General features: G+C 71.5%; 2 protein-coding genes across 2 annotated transcripts; one reads left to right on the forward strand and one right to left on the reverse strand.

The window, feature by feature from the left end:
• Window positions 1-4,270: 4,270 nt before the first annotated feature.
• ERBB2 (erb-b2 receptor tyrosine kinase 2) lies at window positions 4,271-11,061 on the forward strand. Its single transcript, XM_082010416.1, has 26 exons — window positions 4,271-4,422; window positions 4,501-4,687; window positions 4,911-5,048; window positions 5,143-5,211; window positions 5,609-5,721; window positions 5,800-5,941; window positions 6,017-6,133; window positions 6,296-6,422; window positions 6,501-6,574; window positions 6,653-6,743; window positions 6,822-7,021; window positions 7,106-7,238; window positions 7,352-7,442; window positions 7,513-7,673; window positions 7,772-7,819; window positions 7,955-8,093; window positions 8,199-8,321; window positions 8,396-8,494; window positions 8,579-8,764; window positions 8,841-8,996; window positions 9,090-9,165; window positions 9,258-9,404; window positions 9,496-9,593; window positions 9,668-9,838; window positions 10,069-10,342; window positions 10,475-11,061. The coding sequence occupies exons 1-26, from the start codon at window positions 4,288-4,290 to the stop codon at window positions 10,816-10,818; spliced, it is 3,639 nt and encodes a 1,212-aa protein (XP_081866542.1). The 5' UTR covers window positions 4,271-4,287; the 3' UTR covers window positions 10,819-11,061.
• Window positions 11,062-12,503: 1,442 nt separating this feature from the next.
• MIEN1 (migration and invasion enhancer 1) lies at window positions 12,504-14,365 on the reverse strand (the record flags this gene model as incomplete). The annotated part of the gene is made up of 4 exons (XM_082010706.1): window positions 12,504-12,587; window positions 13,029-13,105; window positions 13,600-13,697; window positions 14,295-14,365. 4 exons carry the CDS (start codon window positions 14,363-14,365, stop codon window positions 12,504-12,506), a joined length of 330 nt encoding a protein of 109 aa, XP_081866832.1.
• Window positions 14,366-16,435: the final 2,070 nt, after the last annotated feature.

Below are 16,435 nucleotides of genomic sequence, written 5' to 3' on the forward strand. Positions count from 1 at the left end.
GTCAGGCCCATGTAGAGCGGCTGGCGGGAGCGGAAGTGCCGCAGCGCCGCCCCCGAGCAGTTCTGCCGCTCGCAGCGGCCCAGGCACTCGCGGTACAGCGGCTCCCGGTCCCCCTGCGAGCCCCGGGCCGGGCCCGGCGCCGCCGCTGCCCCCAGCAGCAGCAGCAGCGCGGCCCGCGCCGCGCCGCCGGCCGCCATCGCCGCCCGGCCCGGCCCCACCGCTTCCGGCCCACCCCGGAAATGGGCGGCGCGGTGCACCATGGGATATAGCGCCTCCGCTGCCCGCGGGGATGATGGGATACAGTCCCCCAGGGTGGGAGGCTCATGGGATATATCCCCGCGGGCACCCTCTGCAGAGGCTCATGGGATATATCCCCCCACTCGGGCACAGGGGGTGTGGGGACCCCGGCGACCTGGGGGGCTCGGGACCAGGCCAGGGCCCGGGGGGCGATGGCGGCACTGGTCTGCCTTCGCTCCGGCGTGGGCTGCGCAGGCCCCGGCCATGCGAGACCCTGGGCGGGGGCCGTGGGACGAGGACCCTGAGGCGGCCGCCCTCCCGTGGGGTGCCAATGGCTGGGGATGGGGGGGACGAGGGGGGCATGCAGCCCCCGGCCCCGCTGGGCCTTCCCTCGGGGCAGCCACTGTGCTGGCTTGGGGTGACAGTGACGGGCTGGCTCCCTGCTCCTGTCCCTGTGGAGCCGTCACCCCTGGGCAAGCGGGGGCCCCGGCCCCCCGGCTCTGGGGTCCCATTCTCGGGGCTGCGGGTGGCCACGGTGGGGACATGGTGGGACATGGTGGGGAGAACCAGCCCCACACAGGGTCATGGCCCCCCGGCTCAGCTGCTCCTGGCCGCGACCCCCCGCTCTGCCTGGCCGGGGGTCCGGATGGGGCTGAGCGTGCGCGGGGACTGCATCGTGGGTTGCGATGCTCCGGGGGGACCCCCCGGGCACCCAGGGCAGCAGACGAAGGTGCACGGGTGGCTTGTGCCCTGGGTGGGGGACAACCGCCGGCTCCGGGCTACCTCGCTGGGGACCCACGGAATGCTGCTGGGCTGCGCCTATGCCCTGGAGCGTCCCTGTGCCCCCTCCCCCCGGGACTGGCCCCCCCCCAGGCCCAGGAGCGGCGTTACCGTCCCCCTTCCCCTGCACCGGTGACCGCCGCAGCCCCGGTGGGGCAGGTGACGGGACGGGGCTCGTCCCCCCCCCCCCGACCCACGGCGAAGCCTCCGCACACCCCTGCCTGCAGCCGGACCCCGGGAGCACGGGTGGGTGCTGCGGAGCGGGGGGGTGTGTGTGTGTGTGTGTGTGTGTCCCGGTGCTCCCTGAGGGCGGGGGGCGAGGGATCCCGGGGAGGCGGGAACGCGCGCGGGGGCGGCGGGAGCGCGCGGTGTGGGGGGGGCGGCGCGCCCTTGCTCGGGGCCGGGAGCGCGGCGCGGCCCCGTGAGGCGGAGCCCGGGAGCGGCGGGAGGCGGCGGCTCCGCACCGCAAACTTTCCCGGAGCGGCCGGCGGGGCCGAGGGCCGCGGCCCGCGCTCAGCACCATGATCCCCGCCGGAGGCTGCCTCTGCGCCGGGCTGCTGCTCGCCGCCCTCTGCCCCGCCGCCGCCGCCGAAGGTGGGTCCGACCGCACCGGGACACCGGGGAGCGGGGGGGGGGCACCGGGCCGCGGGAGGGAACCCGCGACGGCGGCGGCGGGACTTTGCGCAAAGTTTTGCACGAGAGCGCCCGGCGCCGGGACCGGGGGGCCCCGGTGTGCCCGGGGGCTGCTCGGCTGAAAGTGGCCGGTCCGTCCTCCCAGTCCCTCCCCGGTGCCCTCTCGGTCCGCTCGGTTCTCCCCGCCGCGGGCAGCACGTCCCCGGCGGCCCCGCGCCGCGATCGCCCGCAGGGGCCGTGGGCCGGACTGGGCTGGACTGGGAGGCGCTGGGCCGGACGGGGCTGCCCTGCCCGCCGCCCCCCGGCCCCCTCCGAGCGGGACGCGCCCCGGGTCCGCTGCCCCGGGAGTTGTTTGGGGGACCCGGTGCCGCCCCGAACGGGACGCCCCCGGCTGCAGCCGCTCCCAGGGCTCGGTAACGCCCGGGGAAGCGGGGACGGGGGAGGACCCCAACTTCCCGGGGTTCCCTTCCCGGAGCCACGGGGAAGTTTCGGGGCGCGGGGTAGGCAGCCGCGGGGTGCTGGGGCAGGCGCGGTGCCCCACAGAGCGGGTGGGTGGGTGGGTGGGTGCGTCCCCGTCGCTCCCATCCACATTCTCGACGTGCCGCACCCTGCCCAGCCCGGGAGAGCGGCCGGGGAGGGCGCGGGAGCAGCCCGGGCAGGAGCCCTGCCTGCGCTGCCTGCTCTGCCTGTCCCAAGGCCTCGGCCGGGCACGCGGGGACGGGGCGGGCAGGGGACAGGGACGGGGAGGGGACAGGGCTAGTGGCCCCGAGGTGGGCAGCAGTAGTCCCAAAAGCGACCGGCGGGCTTTGACCCCACTGCCTGCCCCGGGCCTGCCTGCTGCCTCCGCGCAGCCCCACATCGGGGAGGCAGGTCGGGCACCGGGGAGGGTTTGGGAAGCAAACGCCCGGTGGGGCTGAGCCGGTGCAGGGTGGTGGGCAGGGCAGGGATGTGGGGACTCGCTGGGTGCCTTCCACTCTTGGCACCCCATGGCTCACCCCGCTCAGAGGGTCTGTGCTGGGGGAGCTCCCGGCTCCGGGATGGGGGGACACCGGTGTGTCCCCACAGCCCCAACCTGTCCCTGATGCCAGATCCCTGTGCTGGCCAGGAGGGGATGACCGGTGGCCCCAGCTCGGGGAGCATCGGAGCCGGGGCAGCCCCATGGCTGATGGGCTTTGCCAGACACCTCAGCAGCTGCCTGCGGGCAGACGGGGCGATCTGTGGCAGCACTGCCTGCCGGAGCGAGCCAGGCGGGGTGGGTCATTGCCTGCCCCTCCTGGCCAGCGACCCTGGAGGAGCAGGCAGGGCCGAAGCCCACGGGACAGAGCTGGGACCCCACCAGGATCTGGCCCTGCCACCACCGCTCGCCCATCCCGCCTGCCCTTCGCCCTGGGAAAGCCCGTGGCATCCTCTGCCCGCGCCGTGGGGCAGGCGCAGGGCAGACCTTGAGCCTTGGCCGCCTACCGCAGCAGAGTGGTCTCCTCCTGGGGGGACCCTCCACTGCACAACCGAGGCCACTGTGGTGGGGTGAGAGCCGAACCCCAAATTCGGGGGGCTCCCCCCTCGCTGGCCATGCCTGGGGGCTCTCCCTGGCTCGGCGGCCCTGGAGCAGGCAGAGGCGGCGGCTGCCAGCCTGGTCCCCCAGCCATGAGGCCGTGCAGGCAGCTGCCGGCACTGGGGGCTGTCACTCAGCCACGGCGCGGCCGGCAGCCCACTCCAGCCAGGGACGGGACGCCAAACCCCTGCCCTGGGTGGAGGGCTGGGCACGGCATCCCGACCCCCGTGCGCCTCCGTGTCCCCCTGCCCCGTGCCCGCAGAGGAGCCGGTGGCGGCTCAGGGCTGGTGGCGCTGGGGCCGACGCCGGGGACAGAGCTGGGCTGGGGTCTGGGGGGGGGGTGTGTGTGTCTCGGCACGGTGGCGGGGCGCCGGGGGCCGCGGGCGCGCCGGGGCTGGGCCGTGCCCGCCAGCCCTGCGTCACCGCTGCTCCCCAAACACGCCCGACCTGAAAAGGCGGTTCCTGCTGGGAGCGGGCGGCTGGGGGCCCCGTGCCACCCGCGGCCGTGACTCACCCGCCCGGCCTGGGGCCCAGGGTGGGCTCCTGAGCCTCCCACCCTGCACCCCCCGCCCACCCCGATGCCCTGGGGATGGTCCCCCGGCCAGCAGCCCCCCGTGGGATGGGGCCGGCCGGGCTCCGGCAGCCGTCGCCGCTCAACAATCGGGTCTTGTCTCAGCGTGGCCCCCCCGCCGGCGTGGGCAGAGCATTCCTGCCTGCGGCCCCCGCTCCGGCCCCCAGCGCCGCACGGCCGGCTCTGTAGGTCCCAGCCCAGCCCCCGGCAGCACCCGACGCCCACCGCGGGCACGGGGCGACGTTGGCGGACGGCTGTCCCTCGTGTGGGGCCGGTGCCGGTGCCAAAGCGGGAGCAGCTTTGCCGCGTGCCGGGGCGGGAGCGGCGATCCAGGAAGCCCATCGGAAGCTGTTGGGAGCAGCCCCCGGAGATAAACGGGCGCCACCGGATCCGCGGCACTTCCTGCGGAGGCCGGTGCCGCTGCCGGCTCGGTTTCGCGCGAGGGCGAGGCCGGGCTGAGCGAGGGGACCCGCTGAGCTCCCGCTCCGTCCCCGCAGTCTGCACGGGGACCGACATGAAGCTGCTGCGTCCCTCCAGCCCCGAAAGCCACTACGAGACCCTGCGGCACCTCTACCAGGGCTGCCAGGTGGTGCAGGGCAACCTGGAGCTGACCTACCTGCCCCCCGATGCCGACACCGCCTTCCTCAAGGTGTGCAGGGTGGGAACACCCCGGGGCGGGCACGGCGGGGGTCCAGCCGGCCCCTCACCCCCGGCCCCACATCCCCAGGACATCAAGGAGGTGCAGGGCTACGTGCTGATCGCGGAGAACCAAGTGAGCCGGCTGGAGCTGCAGAGCCTGCGCATCATCCGGGGGACGCAGCTCTTCCAGGAACGTTACGCCCTGGCCGTGGTGGGCAACGCCGGCCCCGCCGGCACGCCGGGGCTGCGCCAGCTCGGCATGCGGCACCTCACAGGTCAGGGACCCCTTCCCGGGGTGGTCGCGCCCGGCACGGGGTGCTCGGGGCTGCGGGTTGCCGCTCCTGGGGCCGGGAGCTGCCGGCTCCTGCCTGGCGTGGGTGCACAGGGCTACTGGCCCTGGCTAGTCCCTGCCCGGGGCTGGATCCCCCCCACGGGGCAGCAGGTCCCCGTACAGGACTGGGAGTCCCCGTGCTGAGCCCCCCGCCCGTCCCCCCACAGAGATCCTGAAGGGAGGGGTGCGCATCGAGAGGAACCCCCAGCTCTGCTTCCAGGAGACCATCCTCTGGTCCGACATCTTCCACCGACACAACGAGCTCCGCGGCGAGACCCAGGTGGAGAGCACCCGCAGCCGCAGCTGTGAGCACCGGCACCCGGGCCGGGGGGGTTGCACCCGGGGAGGGGGGTTGCTGGCCCCCACGGCATCGCCCACTCACGGCTTCTCCCGGCACAGGTCCCGACTGCCGGGCGCTCTGTGCCGAGGGGCACTGCTGGGGCGAGGGGCCGCAGGACTGCCAGACGCGTGAGTAGGGGGCTGCAGCCAGCCCTGCCCTCCCAGGGACCCCAAAACCCCTGTCCCGCAGGGCCCTCCAAAATAGGGACCCCCCTTTCCTCTCTCTGCTTGTTCCTGTCCCATTGACACCTACTTCCCACCTAAATCCAAGCCTCAGAGACCCCCTGGACCTCCCACTTGCCTGACCCCCCCCCCGGCTCCCCAAAATGCCTGCTGTGTAGACCTGCACTTGTCCCCCCCAGTCTCTGCCCCTCTGACCCCTAATTGGCACCCAAATCACTGCCCCAGAGACACCCCGAATCACTGCCCTGGGGATCCTTGCCCCCACAGATCCCTACCCTGGGAACCCCGCCGGGGGGGAGCCGGCGGGGTCCCCATCCCCACGGCATCCCTCTCCCCCATCCAGTGACCAACAGCATCTGCCACGGCTGCCCGCGCTGCAAGGGCACGAAGCCGACGGACTGCTGCCACGAGCAGTGCGCCGCCGGCTGCACCGGCCCCAAGCACTCCGACTGCCTGGTGCGCACCGGGGACGGGGCGCGGGGGCGGCCCGGGGGGGGATGCTGGGGTCTCACGCCGGCCGCGGTCCCCTCCCAGGCGTGCCTGAACTTCAACCGGAGCGGGATCTGCGAGCTGCACTGTCCCCCTCTTGTCATCTACAACTCGGACACCTTCGAGTCGGTGCCCAACCGCGACGGGCGCTACACCTTCGGCGCCAGCTGCGTCAGCCAGTGTCCCTGTGCGTACCGCGCCGGCGGGGGGGTCCGGTGCCGAGCCGCCGTGGCCCTGAGCCCCCTCTGCCCCCCCCCCCCAGATAACTACCTTGCGACGGAGGTGGGGTCTTGCACCCTCGTGTGCCCCCAGAACAGCCAGGAGGTCACCGTCAACAACGTCCAGAAGTGCGAGAAGTGCAGCAAGCCCTGCCCGGAGGGTGAGCGGCCCCCCGCGCCGGCGGGGGGCTCTGGGGGACCCCGGGGGTGCATGGGGGTGCTGGCTATACCCTTGGTGGGGGTCCCTCCATGGTCGGCGGGGCAGGAGCGGTGAATGTTTTGGGGGGGGGAGCAGGGGTCCCAGCCTTGCTGTGCCCCCGCAGTGTGCTACGGGCTGGGCGTGGATTTCCTCAAGGGCGTCCGCGCCGTGAACGCCTCCAACATCCAGCACTTCGCCGGCTGCACCAAGATCTTCGGCAGCCTGGCCTTCCTGCCCGAGACCTTCACCGGGTGAGTTGCTCGTCCCCACCCCGAGCCCGTGGGCGGCCGCCGGGACCCTCCTCGCAACCTCCCTCCCGTCCCTGGCAGGGACCCCAGCACCAACACGCCGCCCCTGGACCCCAAACTGCTGCGGATCTTCGAGAGCCTGGAGGAGCTGACGGGTGAGAGCCGGCGGAGCCGGGGACCGGGGGCTTCGGCCACGGGGCGGGCGTGGGGTGGTGACGCTGGGCTCCCCGCAGGCTTCCTCTACATCGCCGCCTGGGCGCCCGGCCTGCAGGACCTGGGCGTCTTCCAAAACCTGCGGGTCATCCGGGGCCGCGTGCTGCACAAGTGAGCGGGGACGCGGGGACGGGGACGCGGGGACGCGGGGGGAGGTCCGCGCGCGCTCACCCGGCCGTGTCTCGGCAGCGGCGCCTACTCGCTGACGCTGCGGGACCTGGCGGTGCGGGCGCTGGGGCTCCGCGCCCTGCAGGAGATCAGCAGCGGGATGGTGCTCGTCCACCACAACCCCCAGCTCTGCTTCCTCCAGAAGGTGCCCTGGGACAGCATCTTCCGCAACCCCCGCCAGCGCCTCTTCCAGACCCACAACAAGCCCCCCGAGCAGTGCGGTAAGCAGCGCCCACCGGGGACCGAGGGGGGGTCGGGGGGGGGAGCTGGCGGACCCCCGCGCTGCTGACGGTGCCGCCCTGCAGAGAGCGAGGGGCTGGTCTGCTTCCACCTCTGCGCCCACGGGCACTGCTGGGGTCCCGGCCCGACCCAGTGCGTCGCCTGCGAGCGGTTCCTGCGCGGCCAGGAGTGCGTCGCCTCCTGCAACCTCCTGGACGGGTGAGCGGCGAGCCCCGGGGACGGCGGGCAGAGCCCCCTCCCCACCCGCTGCAGGGGTGGGGGGGTCCGGGAGCCCTTCCCTGCACCCAGCCCGCGGTCCCTTCGCCCCGCAGAGCCGTCCGGGAGCACGCCAACGGGACGCGGTGCCTGCCCTGCCACCCCGAGTGCCAGCCCCAGAACGGCACCGAGACCTGCTTTGGATCGGTGAGGACGGGGGGCGCGGGGCGGGGGGTGGCCCCGGGCGTCGGGGTCCCTCACCGCCCCCCTGCCGCAGGAGGCGGATCAGTGCGTGGCTTGCGCGCACTACAAGGACGCGCAGCAGTGCGTGCGGCGGTGCCCCAGCGGGGTGAAGGCGGACGCCTCCTTCGTGCCCGTCTGGAAGTACCCGGATGAAGACGGCGTCTGCCAGCTCTGCCCCACCAACTGCACCCACTCGTGAGTCGGGGCGGGGGGGGGGGGCGTGTCCGGCCGGGCACGGGCAGGGGGTCGCGGGGGGGCTGCTGACCGGGGGCTGCGGCGCTCTGTGTCCCCAGGTGCACGATCCGGGACGAGGACGGCTGTCCTGTGGACCAGAAGCCAAGGTACGAGCGCGGGCGCCCTGTGCCACCCTGACCCCCACCCCGACCCCCACCCCTCTGGGTGCTGGGGGGGCTCCTCCGGCCGGGACCCCCACCCTGTCACCACCTCCCTCACCCCTGTCACCTCCTGTCCCGCAGCCAGGTGACGTCCATCATCGCCGGCGTGGTGGGGGCTCTGCTGGTCGTCGTCCTCCTGCTCATCACCGTCGTCTGCGTCAAGCGCCGGCGGCAGCAGGAGCGGAAGCACACCATGCGGCGCCTGCTGCAGGAGACCGAGGTGGGGACGCCGGCACCCACGGCTCTCCCCGGGGGTCGGACCCCCAAGCGCCGGGGGGGTGCCAGGAGCCCGGCCCCGGCCCCCCTCACCCCTCTGTGCCCGCAGCTGGTGGAGCCGCTGACGCCCAGCGGGGCCCTCCCCAACCAGGCCCAGATGCGGATCCTCAAGGAGACGGAGCTCAAGAAAGTGAAAGTCTTGGGCTCCGGCGCTTTTGGCACCGTCTATAAGGTGTGGGGGGGGCACTGCCAGCGGGCTGGGACCCTCCCCGCTCCACACCCCCTGACCCGTGTTCTCCCTCCCAGGGCATCTGGATCCCTGATGGGGAGAGCGTGAAGATCCCGGTGGCCATCAAGGTCTTGCGGGAGAACACGTCGCCCAAGGCCAACAAGGAGATCCTGGACGTGAGTGTGCCAGCGGTGCCGGTGGGCGAGCGGTGCCGGCAGCAGCCCCCGCCCGGCCTGACAGCCCCCCAACCCTGCCCGCAGGAGGCCTACGTGATGGCAGGGGTGGGCAGCCCCTACGTGTCCCGGCTGCTGGGCATCTGCCTGACCTCCACAGTGCAGCTGGTGACGCAGCTGATGCCCTACGGCTGCCTCCTGGACTACGTGCGGGAGAACAAGGACCGCATCGGCTCCCAGGACCTGCTCAACTGGTGTGTGCAGATTGCCAAGGTAGGATGGGGGGTCTGGGGGGGCCGGGGCGGGGCACTGTGGGGGACCAGGGCCAGCCTGACCATGCCACCCTCAGGGGATGAGTTACCTGGAGGAGGTGCGGCTGGTGCACCGGGACCTGGCCGCTCGCAACGTCCTCGTCAAGAGCCCCAACCATGTCAAGATCACCGACTTCGGGCTGGCCCGGCTGCTCGACATCGACGAGACCGAGTACCACGCCGATGGCGGCAAGGTGCGGCTCGGGGACGCAGGGACCACAATGCTCCCCCCTGGGGACAGCCAGGCCCCCCCAGTCCTGCTCACCTCTCCGTCTGCCCCGTCCCAGGTCCCCATCAAGTGGATGGCGCTGGAGTCCATCCTCCGCCGGCGCTTCACGCACCAGAGCGATGTCTGGAGCTACGGTACGTCGGGGCAGCCGCATCCCCGGGCTCGGCACCGGGGTGGTGCGCGGGGGGAGCTGGGGCACCGCTCAGCCCCGTCCCCGTCCCCCCAGGCGTCACCGTCTGGGAGCTGATGACCTTCGGGGCAAAACCCTACGACGGGATCCCCGCCCGGGAGATCCCCGACCTGCTGGAGAAGGGCGAGAGGCTGCCGCAGCCGCCCATCTGCACCATCGACGTCTACATGATCATGGTGAAATGTACGGGGCGGGGGACGAGGACACGGCCTGGGGACGGGGCACTGTGGTGGCACCTCGCTCCCGGCCCTGACGGCACCCGGCTCTGCCCCAGGCTGGATGATCGACTCCGAGTGCCGGCCCAAGTTTCGGGAGCTGGTCACCGAATTCTCCCGCATGGCCCGGGACCCCCAGCGCTTCGTGGTCATCCAGGTACGTGGGTCCCCGGGGTCCTGCGCCCCTGCCAGCGCCCCAGCACAGGCACTGACCGCTGCCCTCACCCCCAGAACGACATGGTCGGGCTGCCCGGCTCCATCGACAGCACCTTCTACCGCGCCCTGCTCGAGGAGGAGGACATGGATGACCTGGTGGACGCCGAGGAGTACCTGGTCCCTCACCAGGGCTTCTTCAGCGCCGAGACCTCCACCACCTACCGCAGCCGCATCTCCTCCACACGGGTAGGTAGGATGGGGGGCCTAGGCGGGAGCCCCCCTTTTCTGGCAGAGGCAGGGGGTCCCCAGTGCCAGGGCAGCCCGGGGCTCAGCAAGGCTGCAGCCATGTCCACGCTGGGGGAACACGGGGTGCAAAGCCTCCCCTGTGCTGCCTGGGGACCCTGTCTGCGGGCACCGGCACGGGGGCCTCAGCATAGGCTGCAAGCGCCCAACCCCGTGCCCGTTCCTGCACCCAGAGCACGGCGGAGACCCCGGCCGACGCAGAGGAGGGCGAGGGCTTGGCTGCCTTCCCCTTCCCCACCCAGGGCCTGGCGGAGGGGCCGGAGGGCCCCGTGCCGGAGGCACTGGAGGGGGACGGCGGCGCCAAGGGGGCCCTGCAGAGCCCGTCGGCGCGGGAGCCCAGTGCCCTGCCGCGGTACAGTGAGGATCCCACCGGGCTGGTGGCCGAGGAGAGCGAGGGTCTGGACCCCGAGGGCTTCACCGCCCCAGCCCCCCGCACCACCATGCCAGGTAGGGAAGGGACGGCGGGACCCTGCAGGAGTGGGGGGTGGCCGAGCGCACGCACCCTCCCCGGGGGCTGCCCGCCCGCCCCATCACCCAGCCCGGCCACGGTGGCCCCTGACGCAGCCCTCGTCCCCGCAGAGTACGTGAACCAGGCCGGGGAGCGGCGGTCCCCGCCCCGGCACCCCCGCGCACCCCCGTCCCCACCGGACAAGCCCAAGGGGCACCAGGGTAAGAACGGGCTCATCAAGGAAGCCAAGCACCCCTTCCCGGGGCCCTTCGGACACGCCGTGGAGAACCCCGAGTACCTGGCACCCCCCGGCCCGCCCGCCCCCGGCCCCTTCAGCCAGGCCTTCGACAACCCCTACTACTGGAACCAGGACCCCCCCAAGGCCAGTGGCCCCGAGGGCGGCCCCGGCACGACACCCACGGCCGAGAACCCCGAGTACCTCGGCCTGGCCAGCCCTGATGACGCGGCCGTGTAGGGCCGGGCCGTGGAGAGACCCCCCCACTTCGCCGAGGCAGCTTGGGGAGGGATGGCACGGCGAGCCGCGGACGTGGGGCCAGCGGCTGTCCCCTCCGCCTGGTGGCATCCGCGCTAAATGCCGCGGGGCGACGCCAGCCACGGATGGCTGGGAGAGCCCAGGACGCTGTGGGACAGCGCGGCAGCCTGTGTGGCGCCGGAGAGGGGTCACCCTGCGTGCCAGAGCTGGGCACTGGTGGGGGTGACCCACAAGCTGCGCTGAGCTGGACGGTGCTCACACCGCGACCAGGAGCAGCCCGGGGAGCTGGGCCCCAGCATCGCACGGAGAAGGACAGCCTGCCACCATCACCCCAAAGGCCCCTCCGCCACCAACCGCTGCTCCAGGGCTGTCCCGCAAACGTCACCACCGCTGCCACCCTCCTCCCCCGGGGCCCCCGCTGCGCCGGGACACACAGACTTGCACTGAGAGCAGGCGGATGCTGGGCTCGCGTCCCAGCTCCTCCTGGATTCTTTTGAAGCCGACTGTATCGCACCGAGATGTATATTTGATAATTGTACATTGGTTTTTTTTTCTACTCTCCTTGTCTGTGTGGTTCCCTCTTCTCCGTCGCTGGTGCAGGGGAGCCAGCTCCGTCTCCCGGGCACCATCGTGTCCCTTCCCTCCTGGCCTCAGCTGCCACCACCCGAGCAGGCAGCGAAGGGCAGGACCCGCTTACCTGGAGGGTAAAAGTCCTGATCCTGCCTGGCTGCCGACCAAGGGCAGGGCAGGCAGGAAACGGGACCTGATCTGACCCCGCTTTTGCACCTTGGTGCTGCGTCCCACCCCCGTCCTCGAGGGACATGAGCGGGGCCACGTTCTCCTCTGTCCTTTATTCAGCACCGGGCCATTGGGTTTATACACAGTATAGAATAAATAGGGGGGCCCCTCCGCTGGCTCAGCCGCCCTGTGGCGAAGGGCAGAGTCATTCCAGGCGGAAAGCGAGAGCTGAGAGCCTGAGAACGGGGAGGTGGGGGATGCTTGCGGCTGTTAAATAAACCTCTTGGCCGTGGGGACGGAGCCAAGCCGGGGTTCCCATGCCCGGCCGGGGCAGCCGGTCCCCACTGCCCTCGCACCGGTTTAAACAGTGACAGGAGAGGCTTTAATCATTAACAAATCACGCTCAAGTTTACAGCGAGTGATTTTTGCATTAACCTGCTGGGAGGGCTGGAGCTGCAGGGTCCCTTCCAACGCCCGGCCTGGCTCCCCCGAAGGCTGGGCAGAGCATTTGTGGGGGGCTCCCAAATCCCCAGCGGCTGAGAGAGGGGAGAACCCCTGCGCTGCTGGGCGCTGCGGAGAGGCAAGCGCAGAGGAAGGGGGAAGGCAAAGGCAGGCACAGCAGCAGCCAGCCCACACCACGGCTACACCCCACAGCGAGTCAAGCGTGGCGGAGATGCGACCCAAAGGGACGGGCCACAACAGCCCCCCCCAGCACGGCCAGCCCAGTGACACCAGTACCACAGCTCTGCCCATCCCAGCCCTCACCTCCAATTCCCCAGGAGGCTCCTTATGCTCTCACATTCCCCTGACATCCTCGGTCCCCCAGGCATGCAGGAAGCTAACGAAGGCGGCGAGGAGCGAAGTGGGGAGACGCCAAGGGGGCCAGGAGCTGGCTGGCGGGCGTGGGGACTCCCCAGCTGGGTGCGGGGCTACAGGATGACACAGGGGGGGCGGCTGTTGGTGATTTTCTCCAGCGGTTCCCCATTCCTCGCTCTGCGAATCGCTTCGATCAGCTGAGGAGACAGAGGGGAGGGGGTCACGCTCTGGGCCAGCCTCGCTGCCAGGTCTGGCAGGGGAAGGAGTGCTCGGAGTGGGGATGCAGCGGTCGGGAGCACTCATACACAACGCATGGAAGTCAGACAGTGCCACGGGCTCAAATCACAGCCACGCCAAGGCAGAGCTCCAAGAACCGTCCCCACTCTTCCCACACGAGCAGCAGCTCAGGCTTGCACCGTACTGCAGCAGGACCTGGAGCGTGTCCCAGCAGGGCGGCAGGAAGGGAGACAACGCCCAATGGGATCGTGAGGCATCACCGGAGCTCAGGCAGAGCTGGTGGGTGATGAAATGGAGATGTTGAGGGAAAAAATGGTCACAGGGGAGCTCGCTGCAAAATCAAATCTCCCTGAGGCCACCAGCCTGGCTGATGCAAGGACCCTGCAGGGCCAGGTACTTACATCCTTCTCGTAGGGAAAGCCTCCGTTCTCCAGCTTGGAGAAGACCAGCTGCCCGTTGATCTCAATCTCGAAGGCACCTTGAAAGCATACAGAGCCGAGCCATATGCTGTGCTCCTGCCCTGTACGGTGCCACCCAAGCCCCACACCTGTCCTGCAGCCATTCCTGCCACACCGATGCCTGGCACAAGCGTCCGGGAGGCAGAAATGCTGCAGTGGTACCCCCAGGCCCTACCCCCAGCAGCAGGACTGGGCTGGCAGAGCACACGGTGCACTCCCGAAGAGCTTGGGGGGCTCCTGCCTTGCTCCTGGCAGACTCCCAGGCTCCACAGTCTCTGCACCCCAACACCTCGGTGAGGGGCAGCCCCTACAATAAGCATTGCTCAGACGAGTGGGGTACAAGCCCCCCAGCCTCACTGCAAAGTTTACACCAGCTCAGCCCCGCTGCCCACCCCAAAGACAGGGCTGACACAGAGCACCACACCGGGGCCGGTCAGGGTCACCCCAAGCGCAGTGCACCCAGCAGCAACCCCTGCACGGCGCTGGCCGCAGCAGGGCTGTCGCGGGCCCTTACCTGTGCCCCCCAGCCTGGACTCGATCTCAATGTCGGGGTACTCCTCTTTCACAGCGCTTGCCAGTTCCTGGTATGTGGGCTCGAAGCCACAGGGCTCGCTGGGTGTGAGGAGAAGCGGGTGAGGGCTGGGGCCTTGCCGCAGGGAGTCCCTGACAGCACCCCTCGCCCAGACACTCCCCATCCAACCCTGCCCCAAACTAAGCAGCCCCCCAGCATTCACCTCCCCTGCCACTGCCTGTACTCCCACATCCTCCACAACAGGCCCCCACCCCCTGCACCCCCAAATCTCTCCTACCCCACTGCACCCTCTCACTCCTCCCCAGGAGCCTCCCAGGCCCTACATTATCGAGCTCCCCACACCACCCAGCCCCCTCCTAGCCCATTCCCCTGCAACCCACCTACTCCCGTGCACTCCAACTCCCCCCAACCCGCGGAGCCCCCCGCTCCATCGCCCCCCCTCACCCCCCCCACGCCTGAAACCCTGCCAGCACCCCGCATGCCCCGTCCCAGATCCCCCAGTTGCTGCTCCTGGGGCCCCAGCATCCCCCTCCCCAGACCCTCCGGGACCCTCACACCCCTGAAGGTCCCTCGGCCACCTCGTTCCCGCCGGTTCTTCACCCTCGGCGCCGCCGCAACCGCCCGCCGGCGGCGGAGCGACACCAGAGGAAGGAGCTCGGTCCCGGCGCGGCGCTCACCAGTACTCCACGACGATGCGGACCCGCCGCTCGCCCTCGGCCCCAGCCGCCGCCTCGGACACACCGCTCATCGCCGCCGGCCCCGCCGCTCGCCCGCCGCTTCCGGGTTCTGCCACGTGACGCGGCCCTTCCGGCCGCGCGGCACCGCGCCTCTCGTCTGCTCTGGGCGGGTCGCGCCGCGCCACCTGCTGGCGGGAGGAGCGCACAGCGGCGGAGCCGCTCCCGCCCGTCGGGTCCCCACGGAGCCCGCGGGGACCCGCACCGACCCCCGCGGGACCCGCACAGGTGGCCGTGGGGACTTGGAGTGACCCCCGTGGGACACCCACCGACCCCCGTGGGAGGTCTATAGTGCCACGGAGATCCCCACAGACCCATAGGACCCCCACTGCCCCTCATGGGACCCCCCCACTAACCCCCCGCAACACTCCCGTGGGAGTCCTATAGGGCCTTGGGACCCGCACAGACCTTAGGGGATCACCCACAGACCCATGGGACCCCCATGGGGCCCTCGGTATCCAACACAGGGACCCCCTGAGCCCCCCCTGGGGACCCCTCTGGGGACTCTGTGGCCCCATGGCACCCCACGCACCCCATGGGGACACACACCTCCCCTATGGGGACATCCACACCCCCTATGGCGTCACCCACAGACCCCACAGGACCACCCACAGGCCCCACGGGGCTGCCACCATCACACGGATACTCCCACAGCACCCAGGGACACACTCATTTCCCCACAGGGTCCCCCATAGCCCCATGAGGACACCCGCAGCCCCCATGGAGACCCCCTGTAGCACCCATGGAGACCTTCAAGGGATCCCACCCACTGTCCCCATGGGACCCCCACAGATCCCCTAAGGGACCCCCACATCTCCCACTGCCCCCCTGTCCCATAGCCCCCCCTCCATGGCGTCCCCACACCCCTCCAAACCCCAGGGGACTCTGCCGCCTGCATGAGACCCCCATGAGAACCCCGCACCCCACGGGGTCCCCACCTGCCCCAGTCCCTGGGCTGACCCTGTGGGACCCCCCACCCCATGGGACCCTTCCAGCCCCCCACGTGTGGGGTCCCAGGGGAGCCCTGACCCAACCCCACAGCCTGGGGCCGGGGACCCCTGGGCGGGGGCTGTGCTGTGCCGGGCCGTGCTGGACCCACACCCCCGGCACAGCCACGGGGCCCTGGGTCCCCCCCAGCTCTGCCCCCCAGCTCGGCTGCTCCTGGGGTCACCCCAGTGCATTCTGGGAAACTCCCCATCACCACCGCGGGGTCGTGGGACGTGGGTTCGAGGGGCTTGGTCCCCCCCGCGCTGGCACGGAGCCAGGCTGGATGCCCCATCCCGGGGCCGGGGGGCTGGGGGGCACCCCTGGCTGACGTGGGGGGCCGGGTGCCGGGCGGCCGGCCCGGGGCGGCATGATGTCAGGCGGGGGCGGGAGCTGGCGCAGGTAGATAAAGCCGGGGAGAACAGGAATCCCCGGTCCGGCGGGAGGGTGGCGGGACGCGGCGGGCGCCTGCAGGTAGGAGCGGGGCCGGGGTGGGGGTCCCCCGCACCGTGGGGCTGCTGGCCATCCCGAGATGTCGGCCCCATCTCGCCGGCGTGACCCCAGCCCCCCGCTGCGCCCCCGCCCCTTCCCTCCCACCTTCCTCCCGGCTCTTCCTCCTCCTCCTCTGCCGCCCCGGCACGGCCTCACCGCCGCCGCCACCCCGCAGCCTCCGCACCCCCTGCCCTGCAGCTCCCGTGCTCCAGGGAGCCCTGTCCCACCGCCTCGGCACCCACAGCTGGGGGCCCTGGGATCCCATCCCTTAGCCCTGGTGGCCCTGGGACCCTGTCCCCTAATCCTGGTGGCCCTGGGACCCCATCCCATAGCCCTGGTGACCCTGGGATCCTGTCCCCTAATCCTGGTGGCCCTGGGACCCCATCCCATACCCCTGGTGACCCCGGGATCCTGTCCCCTAATCCTGGTGGCCCTGGGACCCCATCCCATACCCCTGGTGACCCCGGGATCCTGTCCCCTAATCCTGGTGGCCCTGGGACCCCATCCCATACCCCTGGTGACCCCGGGATCCTGTCCCCTAATCCTGGTGGCCCTGGGACCCCATCCCATACCCCTGGTGACCCCGGGATCCTGTCCCCTAATCCTGG

Source organism: Phaethon aethereus, assembly GCF_964289735.1.
Source record: "Phaethon aethereus genome assembly, chromosome: 25".
NCBI classification, from domain to species: domain Eukaryota; kingdom Metazoa; phylum Chordata; class Aves; order Phaethontiformes; family Phaethontidae; genus Phaethon; species Phaethon aethereus.

What these genes read in the sequence shown, in the direction of transcription:
- ERBB2 (XM_082010416.1), top strand. Translation starts at nt 4,288, where the DNA reads ATGAAGCTGCTGCGTCCCTCCAGCCCCGAAAGCCACTACGAGACCCTG. An exon ending in CCGAGACCTGCTTTGGATCG is followed by an intron (nt 7,443 to 7,512) that starts GTGAGGACGGGG and finishes CCCCTGCCGCAG; the next exon opens with GAGGCGGATCAGTGCGTGGC. An exon ending in GGTGTGTGCAGATTGCCAAG is followed by an intron (nt 8,765 to 8,840) that starts GTAGGATGGGGG and finishes TGCCACCCTCAG; the next exon opens with GGGATGAGTTACCTGGAGGA.